The 20462-nt window shown below is 46.9% G+C and overlaps 1 protein-coding gene across 1 annotated transcript in view; it reads left to right on the forward strand.

Annotated features, from left to right (window-relative positions):
- Window positions 1–160: 160 nt before the first annotated feature.
- ARHGAP31 (Rho GTPase activating protein 31) overlaps window positions 161–20462 on the forward strand; it is a 114658-nt gene continuing 94356 nt past the window's right edge. The window contains exon 1 of the mRNA XM_060098971.1: window positions 161–1024. Coding sequence (XP_059954954.1) covers window positions 925–1024 — 100 coding nt within the window. The 5' untranslated portion in view covers window positions 161–924. The remainder of the gene's footprint in view (window positions 1025–20462) is intronic.

The following is a 20462-nucleotide window of genomic DNA, read 5'->3' on the forward strand; positions in this document are numbered from 1 at the left end:
CAGGCCACTTTTTTTCAGTCCCACCTAGCTCCCTCCATCCAGAAAGCCAGCGCGCCTCCTCCTGCTGTCTTCAAAGAGCCGTCGGTGGGGCAGGAAGCGGGCGGCTCGGGCTGCGGGTGCTCCTAGGAGAGCGGCGATTTCCTCCCGAGCTGCCCAGTTATCTCCAGAGTCGCAGAACAGCTCTCCGAAGAGCGCGTTCTCTCCCCCACCCCGTCCTCCTCAACCCACCCACCTACTTCCTCCGGCTCCATACACACACCAGCACGGAGCTGCCAAAAATTTCCACCCTCCACCCCCCTCCCTAGCTAACTTCCTTCCAGCATTTCCTGAGCTGGATGATCCTAGGATTTGTAAGACAGGAAAAAAAGGAAGGCGTGAGGGCGGGCGAGAGAGACAGGATGCTTGTTTTTCGTTCTACCAAAGCCGTCTGAAGGCAGGACAGCGCGCGCCGGGCAGAGGACCTACGGCAGCCCCCGGGCTGTCTCCGCGCCCCTGGCCGCCGCCGGCTTCCCCGCGCTCTCGGCCACTCCCGGGCTTCTAGAAGACAGACCGGAGAGCTCGCCCTCCCTCCGAAGCGGAGGAGAACACCCGAAGACACCGCGGGAACCCGTGAAAGTCCCTGGGACTCCAAGTGAGGAAGTGACACTCCCAGCGCGCCGGCCTGCCGCTGCCAGCTCCACACGGCCTGCGGCACCGCGGCCCTGGAGGAGAGCGCCGTGGATTTCAGGCTCCGCGCCCGCGCCGGGCTCCGCGCCCCGCGGGCTCCATGCGCGCTGCCCCGGGCCCAGGCTCTTCCCCACGCCCATGCGGCCCCCCAGCGCCGCGCCGCAACCACTGATCTAACCTCCCCCGGAGACCATCGCAGGCGCGGTGCCAAGCAGCGGGGAGGGGGAGACGGAGGGGCAACCTCTTTGGGACTAACTCATGAAGAACAAGGGTGCCAAGCAGAAGCTGAAACGAAAGGGAGCCGCCAGCGCCTTTGGCTGTGACCTGACGGAGTATCTGGAAAGCTCAGGACAGGATGGTAAAGTGCCTTCGCCCCCCTCCCCCCCCCACGCCCCACCCCGCTTCTTTTTGTTTGAGAGAGAGAGAGAGAGGGACTCTCGCAGGGCGTGTTGCCTTCAATTCCCAAGTTAATGTATTCCAGGCCTGAGCGCTCACTGTGCTTTTTTTTTTTTTTTTAAACATACATGATTCTTAAGGTGCGTGACGCTGCCACCCCAACGTGCAGAGGTTGTGTCAGCCTTTCCGTTTGTGTCACCCAAGCCATTAATGGGCGGTGCTGCTACACGTTTAACCGGCCACCTCTGGGGCTTGGCGGTGGGGGGGCTTGAGAGGTCCTGTTCCCAAACTTTGGATGTCGATGGGGAGGGAGGAGGGCTCGATCTGTGGTGTGGTGTTCAGTGGGATTCTCTGGGTACGTAATTATGACCGCCTTAGGTGTCCCTCCCGGGCTCTCCGATTTCATCCGCTCACATCTTTTTTTATTAATGTGCTGGAAGGCGGGGGTGCGGTGGATCCTGGCCGGGGGAGTGGTTGCACAAACATTTTCTGAATTTCTGAACTGATGCCAAATATATAGTAGCTCCCTCCCTCCCCTTCCCAACCCCTCAGACCCTCTACCTCCCCTTGGTTTTCAGATTAGCGTTTGGTGTGTCTGACAAGACGAGTGTTGTAAAAAGGTCAGAGGGCCTTGATTTTAAAATAGTTTAGGGTATGTACATGAAAAGGAGAGCCTCTGTTTTCAAGGTCGGATTGGGGGGGAAAAAAAGGGAACCCTCCAGCGTAGAGACAACTTATTAAACGTTTGTTGCGGGGGAAGGGTGAAAGAAAACAATCTAGAATACAGTAACAGCATTTGAAGTGAGAAGTTTTTAATCAAAGGAAAGTTGAGGAAATTGAGCATTAAATGACTGCTTTTGTTAAGGTTGACTGGCCCTGCACTTACCCGTGACAAAAAGGCTTTGTCTTCAGAAATTTCAGTGAGGGAGAAAAAAGTCCACTATATGGGCCTTGTGTTTATACATAGATAGATACAACAAAGGGGGGAAACTGAAGGGCTAACTGCAGAATAACTCTGCCTCCAGGAAGATAATCTCAAAAACTATTAGATTAGCTCATATCAAATGTGCATCTCAAAAACAGAGCAGTGCTTTTGTTTCTATTTCATTTTTTTAAGGACTTAGCACCACCTAGTAATTTGCAGTGGTGTGATATTCCTGTGGTGTCCTTGAGTTCAGGGGCTGCCATGTCATTAGGACAGATGGCTTAGTATTTTACAGCTTGGGGGACCACAGGTTTCAAAACTGCCTCTTTTGAAACTGGGACGCAACTGAGTCAATTCATGTAATCCTCTCCAACAATCTGGAGAGGTAGATTTGAAGTAACATCCTTGGGTTGAGTTTTTTTGAGTGTGAGAGAACTCCAACTATGCATCTTAATCACTACCCTTAGAAGTTCAGAATGAAATGTTTTCCTCCACCTGTTTTTGCAGGGGGCCTTCAGGTTCATGTCCATGTTCACTTACGAATGCTACCACCTTTCACCACGTGGGTGCTCTTCTGGGCCCTCACTCCAAAGCTGAGAGTTTCATGGAGGTGCTTATCAGTCCTGACTCATTCTTACAATGTCACAGATCCTAGGATGAGCAAGGAATCCCTAGGGTTCTGTGAAGACTCCTCAAAGGCAGCTTTAAACAGTTCCTCTTTCACCTGATTTATATTTTGGGTATATTTGGGTATATATTTGGGTATATTTGGGTATATATATGTTCGTTCAGGAAAAAAAAAGAAAAGGGGCTACTCTTAAAGAAAAAAAAATTGAAACCAGTACCCCGTGCTCTTCCTGCCCTGGGGAGAAGGGAGGGAAGCCCGGAGAGGTAAAGTGACTGGCCTAAGGTCATACAGTCGATCATGAAGGACGCAGAGGGCTCTGGCCCACTAGCCTCCTCTCCCCTCCCTGGCATCCTTGTCTAGGCCAACATTCTCCTCTAATGATTTTTTTTCTCGTTAATTGAAAGCAGACAGCCCTGCCCCAGGATCAGCGAACTTTCAAGACTGTCATACCTGAATAAAGTTCCTTTGAAACAGAAGGAAATTGACCCACTTAATGATCCATACATCATTACTGTGCCACGTAGGAATTAGGCAGGCATAGTAAGCAGCTTATATAAATGAGAATAATTAGGATTTCATTTTTCCCACATCTAAAACTAGTTAAGCAGTTGTCTCTTGTTTTTCTTTTAGTGTAGCATCAATAAATAGAGTCAGTGCTAATGTTTTCTCTAGAACAATGTGTCCTCCTCATGGACTTTCTGAAACATGTATTGGTTAATAGACAAGGCCTGGACTCTGCCCCCAGGGAGGAAAAGCTGACCTGGGCAATGCCCCTTTGCTCACCACCTTGGAAGTTCAGCCCAGAATCCTGAGGGTGACAAGTCAGCATGGTAACTAGGATCTAGAAGGCTGGGGAGGGCCTCACAAGACTGACATCACAGTTACTCAACTTTGGAGGTCAAGGATAGAATGAGGCAGAAAAGTGGATTCAGGTCTGGGAACACAAGGGCAGAAGGAAAGAACAGAGATGTGGGGAATCCAAGAGAACCCATGTGTTTGGAGAGGGAGGGAAATCCCTGAGCTGGGGTACAAGGCAAAGCTGGTGACAATTAGCTGTGCTCAGACCACCTGAACATGAGGAATTTATACCGCTGGACTGAGCACAGAGGAAAAATGTCATCCACTTCTGCCAATTGCTGTAACCCAGTCCTGCTACCTTCAACTGGACAAATCTAATGAGGCAGGGTGACAAATAGGTGTTTAACTTAGAGCAGACATTGCTCGGGGCCAGTGTTGTCCTTAATCTTTAGGAAGCTGATGAAAAGCAGAAACCTTTCCTTAGAAACACACACACACACACACACACACACACACAAATCGTGTATACAGTTTCTTCAGGCAGCCACACAGATGCCATGTTCAGGCTCTCTGTTGGTCGTCCCAAGCTGCACATAGGATTGATACGAATGGCCAATTTCCCCCTTTTGCTTCTTTGGCCACTTTTCGCCAGGCTGGTGAGATCACCCAAGAATGGCATGAAGTTGCTCCTGGTCAACTTGGCCAGTGTTTCTTTCCCTTCCCCTCCAGCACGGTGGCTGCTGCCCCAACCCCTAGCTCTCCCCTGGGAACCAGAGAACTTTCTCTTCCTGTCTGGAATAGAGGGAGAAGATCATCACTTCCTCACTGCTGATGCTGAAAATAGTATAGCTTTCTTTTCCTTCTTTTTGACCACTGAATACGAAGACCCTTGCTTGCAGCTATGTGATGAAAACCACATCATTGTGTCACCTGCAGTTGGGAGGCTGTGGATGAAGCCCTGTGAGGCCAGAGTGCATCCATGAGCATTTCCTACCTCTCCCCTCTGAATCAAGTGCTCTGGGTCTTCCCACAGTGCTTGAAAATGCTGGGGCCAGGAGTCAAGGGACCAGTAAGAGAGCATTCCAGGAAAGCTATCTTCTGCCTCGGTGCTGGTCCCGCTCTAAGGGCTGAGGACTTCCTGACCCTTCCCAACAATCTCTGCCATTTGACTCACTCCCTGGTAAAAAGGGATAATTGTCCATGCAGTGGTTTGCCATGATGGTAGCACAATAGAATCACTTGGGGAGCATGAAAAAAAAGTTGATGTCCAGGCCCCCTCTCAGAACAATTCAATCAGAATCTCTTGGTGCCCAGGCATGGGTATGTTTTAAAAGCTTCCTAGAGGGCTTCCCTGGTGGCACAGCGGTTGAGAGTCCGCCTGCCGATGCAGGGGACACGGGTTCGTGCCCCGGTCCGGGAAGACCCCACATGCCGCAGAGCGGCTGGGCCCGTGAGCCATGGCCGCTGAGCCTGCGCGTCCAGAGCCTGTGCTCCGCAACGGGAGAGGCCACAGCAGTGAGAGGCCCATGTACTGCAAAAAAAAAAAAAAAAAAAAAAGCTTCCTAGATGATTCTGGAATGCAGGAAGAGTTGAGAACCACTGCTTGTAGTGCAGGGGTTTACAGATCATTTTCTCCCTGGATAAGCAGCCTTGACTATTCAGAATGTACCCTCTGAATGTTTGATAAGAACCTTATTCCTGAAGGTTTTTTTCTAGTTCTTATCAGGTTGAAAAGAAAAAATATATATGTATTTGAATTGAGGGGTTACAAAAGGTTCGTAACGAATAAACACCCATTACAAAATATAATTTTAAGCTTGATGAGAGTAAGATGGCCCCAGCATTTCAAAGAACAAGGATAAGGCAATGGGAACTTTGAGGCATAGTTATTCTACATTTCTGAAGCTAAGTCATTCTCTCACTTTGTTTATTCACTTATTTAACAAACCAGTATAAGGCGCTGTGGAGGTACGGAGGGAGAGAAAGAAACGGGCACTCCAGACTCAAGAAATTTACACTCTAAGGGATGTGAACAAACTTTCAGAAACCAGTGGCTCAATTAAGCTTTGAAGTTAGCTGTCATGACTGAAGGAGAAAATGCAAAAGCTTTTATCTTCAATTAAATAGACAAAAAATCCAAACATAAACAGGAGCAAAGTGTTAGCAAGGAAGGTGAATATTTTTCTGTTCAAGAGAAGAGTTAACATTTAATGGAGACCCAGGGCAGGGGTATTCTCTTTGGGTTAGTGGTCTCCTTCCCAGTCTTGCCTGGCACATCGTTATCACACCTTTCCTAGCTAATTCTTCATCCTTTGGGTCTCAGCTGCTTCTGGATTGGAAACCTTCCCTGATCCTCCCAAGTCAGGTGCCCCCTGCTGGGGGCTCCCATTAGGAGTTCTGGAAGCCTACAGCCTGGGGTAGAATCCTAACTTTGCCTGTTCCCAGCTGAGTGACCCTGGAGCAAGTTACTTACCCTCTCTGGGTCTCACTTTCCTCATCTGTGAATTGAGGATAAGAGGACTGGTGTGAAGAGAAATGAGTTACTATGGGCAAAGCACTTAGCAGAGGGCATGCGTAAGGTAAGCTCTAAATGTAGCTGTTGTTATCATAACACCCTGGACTTGCCCTAGCATAACCACATACTACCCACGACTGAATGCATGAGGGCTCTGATGAAGCGAGTAAATGATATGGTCAGATGGGTTAATTAAGCACCAAGAGGGACAGGAGGCAGATTAGTTGTCCCACTGAACGGAGAGTTCACAGAGGGATTTCCCAGAGCCTCTGGGGAGTGGACCCTCAGTGTACAGTCGTGGGAGAGCAAAATGTCAACCTGAAACTAAAGGGCCCTCAGAAAGATCTGAGAAAGGTACCCAGCCACTCCCGGACCTGCAGGGAACTGAAAAAGAAGTCAGGTCCTGGAGGTGGAGTTTGTGCAGACAGAACAGCCACCTCATGGGCTTGAGTTCAGAGGGGCATCCCCGAATCTGGGCTCCCACAGTGAAACAGGAAGAACTAAAATAGGAGAATTAAGGCTTTTAAACCTGGAGCAAGCTGACTGATAGCATGAAGCCAAACTGTAACTGACTCTGTATGGTCTGGATATGGCAAACAACCCACCCAGAGGATGGAAACAGCCATTCCACCTACCCACATCCCTCCCTCCTGCCCAGTCTCCAGACCTCTGCCAGGAGCCCCTTGACCACAGGCATAGCCTCACCTTTCTTCCACCCCTACCACCCCCACTGGCAGCTGCCCAGATGCCTACCAGCCGCTGGAGGCCCAGGCCTTGGGACTGCTAAGGTAGCCCTCGGCCCTCTTGCCCCAGACCTGCCCTAGAGCCCAGTGGACCATCTTCTGGGGCAGAGGGAAACAAGTTGGAACTGGGAACACATTTTCCCGTAGATGATGCTGTAAGTGGTGGATAAGCTCCCCAATGCCATTAGAGCTGTAGGGTTTTTTTGGGGGTTTTTGGTTTTTTTGCGGTACGCGGGCCTCTCACTGTTGTGGCCTCTCCCGTTGCGGAGCACAGGCTCCGGACGCGCAGGCTCAGCGGCCATGGCTCGCGGGCCCAGCCGCTCCACGGCATGTGGGATCCTCCTGGACCGGGGCACGAACCCGTGTCCCCTGCATCGGCAGGCGGATTCTCAACCACTGCGCCACCAGGGAAGCCCTAGAGCTGTAGTTTTTGATACATTCTTTTTATTTCCCCCCTTAATCCATTAGGCATCTGTGGGCTAGCCTGGAAACCTTTTCCTGTGGGAGTGGGGATGAGGGGAGAACACATTCTAAATTCCAGAAGCTGACTGACCAAGGCAGTTCTGAAGCACTTGCTAGGGACCGATTGTTCCTGGGGGTCACCTCTCTGCAGAAAGTTTCCTGGGATTTCGTGGCAGAGGGTGGAAGAGGGGGACAGGGCTGAGAGGTTCAGGACTCAGTCTGGGGATAAGAAGTGCCCCCCAACTCCTCTTCCATTAGATATTGTAGCTAAAAATTTCTGGAACAAAGTAGTGATAGACCCTCTGGTTGGGACTACCCGGTGCTTATTTCCTCCAGAGCAGGCTAGTCAGTGTGAACTGCTGGGCACCTCCCCCCCTCCCCCCACCCGACGACCCACACCTTTTGGGTCTCAGGTCTCCACTTTCCTTGGTCTGGTTCCTTCGTCCCAGTCTTGAGGCCCAGGAACATGGCGCTACTAGCTCTTTCAGTTTTCTATTTTGTTTTCTTTTTCACTCATTGCTTGCCCTGTATTGAAGCCAAGGTGGCATTTACCCACTTGTCACACTTCAGATTTAATTTTCTTTTTGCTTACAGATGCATTCCCACCTGATTTTCTGTTTCTCTCTATGCCCCAACACAAATGTCACCCTTCAGTTTTCTAGGTTTTGGTGTTCCTCCCTCAAAGGACTGTCCTCGAGTCCTGACTGAGGTGGAGCCACAGCCTGATGGAACTTTAGGTGTCTAGATAACAGCCCCCCACTGTCCCGCTAATCTTCCCCCCAGTATGCAATTTTAGGTAAGCCTTAAGATAAGGGACCCCTGAGAAAGCATGCTGACTTCAACTCAGAAGAGACAGATACTGGTGCTAGATTTCTTTTAAGAGCAGCTTTTGATAGAGAAAGCTGAGAACATTAGGCTGCTAAAGGAAGGGGGAGGAAGGGGGGTGTCTTGGAAGGAGAGAAGGGACCCAGAAATGAAAGCTAAGCCCCAAGCCACACCTGCTTGTTATTTTATTTTTATTTTTTGCGGTACATGGGCCTCTCACTCTTGTGGCCTCTCCCATTGCGGAGCACAGGCTCCGGACACACAGGCTCAGTGGCCATGGCTCACGGGCCCAGCCGCTCCGCAGCATGTGGGATCTTCCCAGACCGGGGCACGAACCCGTGTCCCCTGCATCAGCAGGAGAACTCTCAACCACTGCGCCACCAGGGAAGCCCTGTTATTTTTATTTGTAGAGTTACAGTCTGCATTCATTGCTTACTAGGTGCCAGTCACTTTATACGTACAAAGTTATATTTCGAAATCTGTAAGAATTGGGCATTTTTACCCTTTTTACAGAGGAGAAAACTGAGATCCAAGAGGTTAAATCACTTGCCAAGATTGTAGAGATAAGAGAGGCAAGATTTAAATCCAGATCTAGTGTGACTCCCAAAGCCATGCCTGTCTTAGGCACAAACACAGTCTCCCAAAATAGCATATTTCATAATTTGACATTTATGTTACAGTTTTGTCAAAAGGAAAAAAGAACTAACCTGCAAAAAGTAGACTTTTCTCCCTTGCGTTTTTCTGCCCCCAGCCTAGATGGACAGTAGTAATAGTAACAGCTAACGTTTGCATAGCACTTCACCCTCTGCCAGGAGCTTTTCACACACACCTACTCTAACCCCACCTACTAACTTTCAAGTCCCCTACCTTTTCCTCCCAGGCCCCTCCCTGCCTACTGCAGCCACAATCCTCCTTCCCTTCTAGAACAGCACTTGCCTTAGAGTCAGAGGCACCCAGTTTGATCCTCATTCTACCTGATATTCTGTTTTCTCACTGGCTTTGTGTTTGCAAGTGGACGCTGAGCTCGGCTAAAGGCGGGTGGCCTTGGGCAGCTTCTGCAGATTGGGTAGCTCGCTGGCCTCCCTGAGGCTAACACACAGCAGATGATTGATTGACCCTGTTTCCTCCTCAGGAAGCCAGAGTTAGAGCCCTTCTAGGAAGCTCAGGACCTGGGACATTGCTGATATGCTGGAACAGCAGGAATCCAAGATTGTTCAAGGTTCCCCACAAGGGCGCATAGGTACTCCCAGTTAGAAACGGACCCAGGCTTTGCACAGGGTGCCCCAGAAATGCTGCCTTTCCCTAGTGCCTCACCAGTCACTCCTTGGTATGAAGCACATTCTTGGCGGGGCCCCAGAACCAACTGAGTTTCTGGGATCGAGTCTCAGGCACTCTTTGTTCTAGTTCAAGCTTGGCTGATGCATACCATGCCCTGGTGCCATGCCCATGGCCTGATGCTGACCCAGTATGCCTCTGGGGGCCCCCTCGCCACCACCCCCAGAGGGAGGGGGTGAATGTCACCCTCCCCAAAAGCAACTTATACCAGCTCTTGCTGTTACAGACAGCAGCAAACAGTCTGACATAAAAAGTAAGAGGCTGGCAAACTAAATAAATCTATAGCCTTCGTGAATTGAGCTAATTTGTGTAATTATGCATATTTCTTTCCCTGGCTCTTTTCATGTTTTTATTCAGAAACCATCTTGTATGGGGCTTTCAACTCAATGCAACAAATATTTAATGGGACTCTAATATGCTGGACACTCTGGGGTTTACAAAGATGCTCTCAAGTTGCTCTCAGCCTAGTGGGTTGCATAAGACAGGAAAATAACCAAAAGAGTACCAAGAATGAAATGAGGGTTCTACAGAAGGTGCAAGCGGGAGATGCTAACATTCAAGGCAACCGAGTGAAAGAGAACTATGAGTGGGTTGTTTGTAAGGGAGGAATAAATCAATAAAACAATAAATATCATCTGACCCATGAGGAATGACGGAGGCACGGGGAGATAGAGTGGTTGGTTTCTACAGACAGCAAACCACATGGTTTTGCCTGATGCTTGTAATTGGTCACACCCTCCTGAGCCCTGGGGGAGAAGATGCTTAAACTGTGGGAAAGGTAGTTGAGAGTGACTTGTCATGGCCAGGCTTGGAGCAGGGGACCTCCAAGCCTGCAACCCTTTTGGCTGCACCCTTGGCTGGGGTGACTGAAGCTGTCTTCAGTGGCAGGAGAGTGAGCCTACTGTCGGGAGAAGGCACTGTAGCTGATCACAAGTGTGGCAGTTGGTCTGGCTGTGTCTGTGCCCGGCCCAAGAGCAGGAGATTCTGTTAAAACGTAAAACTTTTAAAATGCTGTCAACTGACCCCCCTAAGTATGTTTCTTGATTAAATCTAAATGTGCATAAATGTGCAGCCTCAATCTCTCCCCACTGCATGTGGAAAGTTCTCTTTTGCCCCCCCCCATTTTATTTTATTGTTATTTTAAATTTTACTTACTTTTGGCTGCACCACACAGCTTGCGGGATCTCAGTTCCCCAACCAGGGATTGAACCTGGGCCATGGCAGTGAAAGCTCGGAATCCTAACCACTAGGCCACCAGGGATCTTCCCCCTCCCCCATTTTATATATGAAAACCAACTCAGAGAGATTAAGCAACTTGCCTAATATCACCCAGCTAGGAACTAGGAGAACCAGAAGTCAAACCATGTCTGTCCGACATTAAATTCCGCTTTCTTAGCTTTGTCTCCTCTGGACCCAAACAGCTGCAGTTATGCTGGCAGTAAATCAGGGTCTGATATGCAGAGCTCCATTTAACCATGCATTGCCAAGGTGATAAGTTCAGTAGGATTTAGTTCAACTTTAATAAAACTGCTGGCAATGGAGTTCCCATCCCCAGTTTTTCAAAGTCAAACATTTAGGTTCCAAATGGCAGGATTCTAAACAGAGAGCATGCCCTGTTACCATAAGTAGCCCCTTCCACCACTGCTTTCCCATCTGTTTCCTGCATGCTGAGTATTATTGGGAAACAATGATGTCAACTCTTCCATATAAATCTACACCTCCCTATTGCCCCTCCCCTACAATGCATAGTTTTGTTCTTCTTTCTGGCTTTTGTCTTGCTGTTCTGTTCTTTAAGGACTCACGCTTTTGGGCGTCAGTTGTTGGCTTTCTTTTTAATATGTTTTAGCTATTTAAGCTTCATTGTGGCCTTCAAAGTGCACATGCTTCTTGGGTCCATATTTGGAAAATCCTTTGTTTGGCTAATAGCTAGAGTATGGGCCTGCTGTTAGTGGAGAGAAGCCATTTTGCTTTCTGGAAAAGCAAAGCTGGATGCAGGGCTCCGAATCCGGCTCAGAGCTGAGGGCACAAACCCCACTCGAGGGCTCTCAGGGGCTGCATTATAGCTGTTGGACCCTGGACACAGAGCCTGCAGCTGAAGGTCAGGAAGATATATCCATCCAGTAACCTGTTTTCCCTCACCCAAGCCTGACTCTCAAATGAGACTTGGTTTCCTCAGTTCCCCTTTTTTTTTACTGCTCCTAAAGTCAACTTGGTTTCAGAAAGGAAAGAGGGGAGGCTGTTCTGGGGGCAGGTGGGAGGGGAGAGTATGAGTTCTGAATTATGGGTCCAAGAGTTCTGGACCTCTCTTTTTTTTTTTTTTTGCGGTACGTGGGCCTCTCACTGTTGTGGCCTCTCCCGTTGCGGAGCACCGGCTCCGGACGCACAGGCTCAGCGGCCATGGCTCACGGGCCCAGCCACCCCGCGGCATGTGGGATCTTCCCAGACCGGGGCACGAACCCGTGTCCCCTGCATCGGCAGGTGGACTCTCAACCACTGCGCCACCAGGGAAGCCCTGGACCTCTCTTTTTAAGGCTCTGGCAATGATACTCAAACTTTACTGGGCATCAGAATGACTAAAAATGGAGTGTTTACTTTTAAAATTTAATTTCATTTAAAATTTAATTTCGGAATTTGAGAAATATTGGTTAAATTTTAGTACACTCTAAGGAGTATTAGAAATACTCCTTAAGTTCCCTTTTGGACTCCTTGAAACAAAATGGACATCTAATAAAAGTTTTAAATGGGCATTTGCATAGGTCCCGTAGTATCTGGGTCTGTGGAGAACACACGATCCCATGGAATGAGTTCTACAGTTTTTAGGGCTGCAAGCTGTAAAGTGCCATTGCAGGTCAGTATTCTGAGGTCAGTCCCTCAGACATTCTGCTCTTGGAGGTCTGAGATGGGGCCTAGGAATCTACATTTTGAAGATGAGCTCCGGACGATTGTGGTATCTTTGGCCTACTGATCTCACTTTGACTAGCTTGTAAAAAGAAGCAGCTGAGTGAAACCACATGATTTTTTTTTTCGTTACAGTTTTTATATTGCCCAAAATTTCAACAGTGAACATGTATTTTTACTACTTAAATTGAGGGGAAAAAAATCTTTTAAAATTATTATGGGAGGGGCTTCCCTGGCGGCGCAGTGGTTAAGAGTCCGCCTGCCGATGCAGGGGACACGAGTTCGTGCCCCGGTCCGGGAAGATCCCACATGCCGCGGAGCGGCTGGGCCCGTGAGCCATGGCCGCTGAGCCTGCGCGTCCGGAGCCTGCGCTCCGCAGCGGGAGAGACCACAACAGTGAGAGGCCCGCGTACCGCGAAGCAAAAACAAAAACAAAAACAAACAAACAAAAATTATTATGGGAATGTGGTATCTTGATTCATTGAATTTTTCATAAAGCCCTTTTGTTCCACTCCTTATTTAAAAACATAATCTTCATAAAGCCTGTTAGTTTGGTATCCTGCCTTAATAGATGCAGTTTAGTGAAATCAGTTAACCTCTCTGAGAAGCAGTGCCTGTGGCAAAGTGGCTAGTATGTGGCTTTTATGCTGATAGTCTGCCTTGGTTCAAATCTCAGCTCTACCCCCATGCTAGCTGTGTGACCATGGACAAGCTACCAAACCTCTCTGTGCCTCAGTTTCCTCATCTATAAAGTGAGGATTGTGAGAATAATAGTGCCTATCACACAGGGTCATTATGAGGATTAAATAAACTAGTGCACTGCCTGGAATTTAGTTAACCTTCCATAAGTGTTAACTGTGGTTCTTATTTCCTTGGTGATTAGAAATCTTATCCTGTTTCAGCCTCATTACTCAGAATGTGGTTCCTGAGTAATGCAACAGACAAGGAAGTTGAGGAGGAGATGAGAACAAATATTCCAAGTCTCCCATATATCCCTAGAGGTTTCCTTCTTTCTTTTTTTTCTTTAATTCTCTTATATACATATAATTATTTATTTTCTTTCGTTGAATGCATAAAAATGCTGGTTTTAAGATGCATATCTGTTGATATATATTTCTGGGGTGGGAATGTGGTAAACTTTCTAAATTTTACATTTCTGTAGTAATCAGAAAAAGAAAACAATTTAAAAGCAAAACTGGAAAGAAATAAAATGAGGGTTATGGGTTCTGGCAAAAGGCTATAATCATAGTGACCGCCATCCAACCTTCTACTTTCCATCTGTATTTCAGGAGAGTTATAAATCTGGAAAATGAGTCTGTTTCTGTCACTGATGGAACAGTGTAAAGCCAGGGTTTTAGCTGGCCTGTATGACATTTCACATGTGCCTGTTTCTTTGCTCCACAATTGCATTTTGACAGTTGACTGAATGAGGTGTATCTGGCTCATTAGGCTGTATGAACAGCATCTTAGGCTGTAGAGGGTGTGAATCAAGGGATCCACACTGCACTCTTCACAGGTTGAATCAGATAGGGAGTCTGTGTTCATTTCTCAGTGCTCCATTTGAAGCAGGAAGCTTATACACAGGAGTATCTTGAGAAGGTGATCAAGATGGTGAAGTTTAGACCTTTATTACGTCTCATCTCCAACGACTGTCATGGTTCCCTAAATTGTCTCCTTCCTTGAGTAGAAAGAAATGAGCTCCTTGAAGACTGACCTTTCTCTGTTCACCTGTGTGTTAGGTGTCTATAGGGCTGGTTCCCTTCTGGAGGCTCTCAGGAAGAATCTTTGCTCCCTCTGGTCCATTCTCACATGGACTTCTGTATGATCTCCTGCCTCTCTCTTATAAAGACCTTGTGACTACATGAGATAACCCAAAATAATCTCCTCATCTCAAGATCCTTATTTTGATCACATCTGCAAAATCCCCTTTAGCTATATGAGGCAACGTTTACAGATGCCAGGAATAAGGACCTGGACATTTTTGAGGCACTATTACTCAACCTACCACAGTCTGTTTCCCCCACAGCATATGGTTGGCTCCATAGATATTAATAATGTGAATGAAGGGAATAGCGTGGTGATTGTGAGAGTGGAGGAATAGATGGACATCAGCATTTACTAAGCAGTTTCCATGCACCAGGCACGGGGTCAGCTGGGACACAGGGATGATCAGGCATTGTCTGTTCCTGTACGGGCTCACAATCCCATGCAGGGGATGGACACATCCTCTGCTGAGCTTCACACAAACCACAGGAGGAAGTGGATATCATCAGTTCTGACTCAGAGGAGCTAGATCTTCTACGATGAGTGGAATCTAAGTAGTCTCTGCCTGAAGGGGCAATATTCCAGACAGAGGGAACAATATAAGCAAAGGTGTCGAGGTGTAAAACAGTATGGCAGGATCAACATTCTGGAAAGAAGAAAAAGGGAACAAGGTTGAAGCCTGAGCCACCTACCTGCCTGGATGAGGTTTATAGTAAATTCCAGATTGAGAAAGGAAGAAGAATCTCGAGCCACATTTAAAGCGTGTGTCCTTTTTGCTGTTTCTATTGTTGCTGTTGAGAAAAAATTGGACCCCAGTCTAGGAATAAACTTCCTTCAGGTGGGTAGATAGCTAGTGGGAAGCAGCCGCATAGCACAGGGAGATCAGCTCCGTGCTTTGTGACCGCCTGGAGGGGTGGGATAGGGAGGGTGGGAGGGAGACGCAAAAGGGAGGGGATATGGGAACATATGTATATGTATAACTGATTAAATTTGTTATAAAGCAAAAAATTTAAAAAAAAAAAACAAACTTCCTTCAGGTGGAGGAAAAGTGAGGTGCCCCAAGCAGCTGTAACTCAGGCTTTCAGAGTTTATTTCATCTATTTATTTTCCATCTTAGGAAATTTCATTTCTCTCTGTCTTATGGATGATAACCAGAGTGATGTTTAACATTTCAAATCCACGTTTTATTTGAGGTGAAAATTTTTGTAACATTCGTCCCCACCTGCCTCCCGCTCACCTTTCTACTCCATCCCGTCTCTTTTTTCCTCCAGCTTTCTCTTCATCCTGTCATCCCCCAATTTAAGAAACCGCAGAGCAGATATCAGACCTATTGGTCTTGCCAGTTCTACTCCCAGGTGCCCTCTTGAGCTTCGCCCCGTGTGCTCCCATTCCACTCTGGGCTGGCTGTCCCCACCTCAGACCGGTCTCCCCTCCCCACCGGCCTAGGTCCCATCTCGGAGGAGACCCCAGGGTCCCTTGGAGGTGGGCCTCCCTGTCTTGTGCCCGCCTTGCCCTTGCCAAATTCCAGAACTCCAAGAACTAAAAATACTTCAGTTTTTTTGCTTCTCCTGCTGGCAGGCACTCAAACTGATTTTGTCCCTTGTGACTGAATAGCAGAGGCCCGGAAGGGAGTGAGACTGGCAGCACGGTCAGCCGCTGCCTGAGGGGGCAACAGGGGCTTGTGTTCACTGCAGACAACGGGCATCTCTCTTCCCCCTTCACTGGGGTAACTCCTCTAGCGGTGCTCTGCCATCCCTTGGCTCCTGAGTAGGAATGGCAGGGGTCATGAAAAGATGCAGGATGTGATTTTAATGAGCAATACATACCTGCTACAGGTGTGAGCCATCCTCTACTCTTGTAAAATTATAAAAGTAATTGTTAAAAAGAAATCCAAACGATACAGAGATTTATAAAGTACAGAGTCCCTTCTCACATCCTTGCAGTCCCATTTGCCAGTTCACAGTCTGGACTGGATTCATTGAGACCAGTTCTGTCAGGAGAACTTTCCCACTGAGGGAAATATGCTCTATCTACACTATCCAATATGGCAGCCACTGCCGCATCTGGCTGTTAGCACTTGAATGTGGCTAGTGCTACCGAGGAACTGAACATTAACTTTTAATTAATTTAAATTTATGTAGCAACATGTGGCTCATGACTACTGCATCAAACAACACAGAGACCCTTCTCTGTGTTTGTACTAAAAATACACATATTGAATGATTCTCTTTTTTCCCTACAAAGTTAAAGTTACAACATACATACGTTCTGAAATATGCTGTTTTAAATAACAATAGATCTTGGAGAATGATCCATTTTTGTAAGTATAGTTCGATCTCACTCTTTTTAATTACTGCCTGAGATTCTGCTGAATGGATGGTTTTTAAAGTTAATTTTTTTAAAAAAATCAGGAATTACATTCCTGTGGTTCAAATTGTAAAAGAATTTAAAAGATATAGCAAAAAATCTCCCTCCTATTCCTGTCTTCATCCTACCTGTTCCTCACCTGGGAAGGAACTGGTGTTAATTTTCTTGGAAATCTTTCATAGATATTCTGTGCATGTACAAGCAAATATATATATACTTTTTATAAAATACCATAATTTATTTTTTTAATTTATTTTTTTATTGTAGTTGATTTACAGTGTTGTGTTGATTACTGCTGTACAGCAAAGTGATTCAGTTATACATATATATATATATATATATACATTCTTTTTTATGTGTATGTGTGTGTGTATATATATATTTTTAAAATAAATTTATTTATTTTTGGCTGCGTTGGGTCTTCATTGCTGCATGCAGGCTTTCTCTAGTTGTGGCAAGTGAGAGCTACTCCTTGTTATGGTGCGCAGGCTTCTCATTTCAGTGGCTTCTCTTGTTGCAGAGCATGGGCTTTAGGCGTGCAGGCTCAGTAGTTGTGGCGTACGGGCTTTGTTGCTCCACGGCATGTGGGATCTCCCCGGACCAGGGCTTGAACCCGTGTCCCCTGCATTGACAGGCGGATTCTTAACCACTGCACCATGAGGGAAGTCTCTATACATTATTTTTTTAATGTTCTTTTCCATTACGGTTTATCATAGGATATTGGATATAGTTCCCTGTGCTATACAATAGGACCTTGTTGCTTATCCATTCTATATATAAAAGGTTACATCTGCTCACCCCAACCTCCCACTCCATCCCTCCCTCAATCCCCTCCCCCTTGGCAACCACCAGTCTGTTCTCTGTGTCTGTGAGTCTGTTTCTGTTTCATAGTTAGGTTCATTTGTGTCATATTTTGGATTCCACATATATGTGATATCATTAAAATACCATAGTTTATTTAACCATTCCTTTATATAGAAATCTTCTTTTTTACAAGTTCCTATAAAGCTTCTCTTATTGTCTAAATACTGTTCAATTGATTTAGCATTTATTGAGTGTGCTGTATGGGCCATGCATCATTTTCGTTGACAACTTCAATTATCTGTAACTTATTGAATAGTAATACTGCTTCCCTTTGCTTATGATGAGGGTAGAATTTCCTAGCTCACTTACTTCTTATTATACCTTAAACTTCTTTTCGAGTCTTCCTGAGGGATGTTGGTTAGTCAGCCCATATCCTGTCAGTGTGGAGTCCAGGCCCCAGGTTAAGGCTGAGGCTGGGAGCAGGGAACAGTAAGAAGCTATTTGCTGGCATATCCATGGCATCTTGATCACAGTGCTCCGGTCATCTGAGCCAACCTGGCCCAGACCACAGAGACCCAGGAAGAGCAGCAAAAGCAGGTGAAATGGAGGTGGCAGCCTAAACAGGAAAAGTATCCTAAAGTTGATCATATATATATTTTACAGAAACTAAAGCCAGAGTGTATCTTAAAGTAGGATTGAAATTAGTTACGATCATAGATTCTTACAGTGGCCAAAAGGAGAATGTCTTGCTGAGAGCTTGTCACCAACGTCACTCACTAAACCCTTCAGTGGCTTCCCAATGCCCTTGAGACAAACATCAACTCCATAAATACCAACAAGGTTTACCAGCCCATCACACACAGACACCTGCATCCTCTGCGGCCTCAATGGACACCACCTCCCCACCTGAGCAGGTCCCCTGGCCACGTTGTACTTCTCGTGGTTCCTCGAAAGTGCCGTGCTCCCCACCCTCCGTGTAGAACACTCTCCCTGTCTCTCTTTTTAGCTCCACCACCTCAGTCTTGCCAACTCCAACCCATCTTCTGGGTCTCTGCTTGGATGTCTCGTCCTCCAGGATGCCCTCCCTGATCCCTCTGAGGAGGGGTTAGGGGCCCTTCCTGTGTGCTCCCATTGTACCCTGTACTGAATGTACCACTCTCACCCCCACCCTATTCTTGCCTCATTCTAGACTCTAGCTGACCCTGGACCAACTCTGTGAGATCAGGAACCATGTCTCCTGGTTTATCAGTTTACCACTCGTGCCTAGCATAACGCTCACAGATATGTGTTGAATGTGTTGAATGAGTGGATAGACCCAGGGAAGGGCAATGCTGTCTTGGGTGTGTGTGGTGGTGGGGTGGGGATGGAGGGTGTGTTCTGCATGAGTATTTTGCACATGTATGTGCATCTGTCATGTGTCTGTGTCTCAATGGGGAGACTGTGGAGGTGGAGGAGAAGCTGGGTGAGCTCTGGTGAAGCACTAGTGGAGCTTAGGGAGTCTTCATTTGGCAAATAATCATCATCTGGTTTTGGGAAAGTCATCCCACTCTCTGAATCTCAGTTTCCTCATCTAAAAGACAGGAATGAGAATTTGATGAGATAATATATGGAAGAGGGCTTTTAAAATGGAAAATAAATACAGTAATTATGCTACACTTTAGACACTAGTGCTCAGAAAGGGCTGAATGGCCCCAAAGGCTTACTGATACACTGTGAATCTGATGCCTCCTTGTACACGTCACTCACTGCCATACTGGAAGGAAATCAGGAGAGCTGTTTCCCTTATGTGACCCTCCCACACAGCCTTGTGCCTCCCCCAGCCCTTCCAGCTCCAAACATCCGCTCCCAGCAGAGGATCTTCAGGGTCTTGAAGGAGGTCATGCAGGTGCACAGCTGGGGCTCCAGTAGCACCCTGTTCACTCAGTACCAGGATCCTCCTATACCAAGGCGAACACAGAGATAAGTGAACCGGAAGCTAAATCATCACGTTCGAGCTGGAAGAATCTTAGGAAGTCTATCTATCCAAACCTCTCATTTAACACATGGAGAATCTGGGGCCCTGGAGAGTACAGCTGCTTGCCCGAAAAGATGCAGCTGGTCCAGTGAGGTTTTCTGGCTGCTCATTGGTGTTGGCCAGAAGTCACGGGTCAGCATGTTTCTCAGAACCAACCAGCATCAGGGATCCCTGAGACAGGAGAAGAGGCTCAGATGATGATGTCTTTAGGAGAGAAGGAGGATTCATAAGACTACCTCACAGCTTGAGGAAAATATCCTTTATTATACAGCTGATTAAAAGGATGACATATATTTACTGGCATAGAAAAATGTCCAACAACATTTAAGTAAACGAGCTTACAAAACAACACCTAAAGTATATGTAATTCCATTTTGGTAACAATACATGTAAGAAAAATTCTGGAGGAATATGCTCAAAACATTAACAGTGGCTTTCTTTGGATGGATCCTTTTCTCTTTCTTCTGTATACTTTGCTGTGTTGCTACTGTCTGAATTTTTCTTTTAATGATGAACATGTATGTTTATACTTTGAAAAAACAATAAGGTATTTTCATTTTTGTAAAAGCATACATATTCTCTAAATTTCAACTTTCTTTACTCTGATTTTGTGTTCATCAGACACCTTTTGTCATCTGTAGCTTGCTCTCCTATGCAAGGCACTCATCTATATAGAGCCTAGACCCAGTTGTGAATTCCTATAAAAAATGATGACATTGCCATTTGACTTTACAAAGTCGTCCCCTCAGAACTTGGTTGCAGAGGACAGATCACTCTCAGATGAACCTGCCAAATTCAGGCTCTGATTCTGCCAAGAAGACAAAGACCCTCCTACCTGTGATGACTCCACGGAGGCCCATGCACACACCTCTCGAGTCCCTCCCTAAACATCAGCTAGACCTACAGTCCTCATGGCCACTGCTTGGTGTTCAGGGTAAAGCAGTCTTGGAAACCTTTGGCATCACACCCCTGAAGCCCCAACGTAGGGAGAGAGCTTTGGTTTGAGGTTGTGCAAAAGCATGGCTGGCTGGCTTCTCTGGCCACTGGCTGACACTCATAAGAGACGTGCATGTTACCAGAGTATGAGATACATTTTGTGGGGGGGGGCTTGTAAAAGTGAGGTCCAAGCTACTAGAAGGACAGAACCTGCCAAGACTGCAGGGGACTGAGGGTTGGGGAGTAACAAACCCTTAGATGGCACCTTACAGAGTGCTTGCACCAAATCATCTCTTTTGTGCTTCACAGACCTGTGAGTTAGATGAAGCAGGTCATCATTACACCTGCTGCATAACGAGGACACTGCTGTTCCCCAAAGACACAAA

Source organism: Mesoplodon densirostris, chromosome 5, assembly GCF_025265405.1.
Source record: "Mesoplodon densirostris isolate mMesDen1 chromosome 5, mMesDen1 primary haplotype, whole genome shotgun sequence".
In the NCBI taxonomy this organism is placed as follows: domain Eukaryota; kingdom Metazoa; phylum Chordata; class Mammalia; order Artiodactyla; family Ziphiidae; genus Mesoplodon; species Mesoplodon densirostris.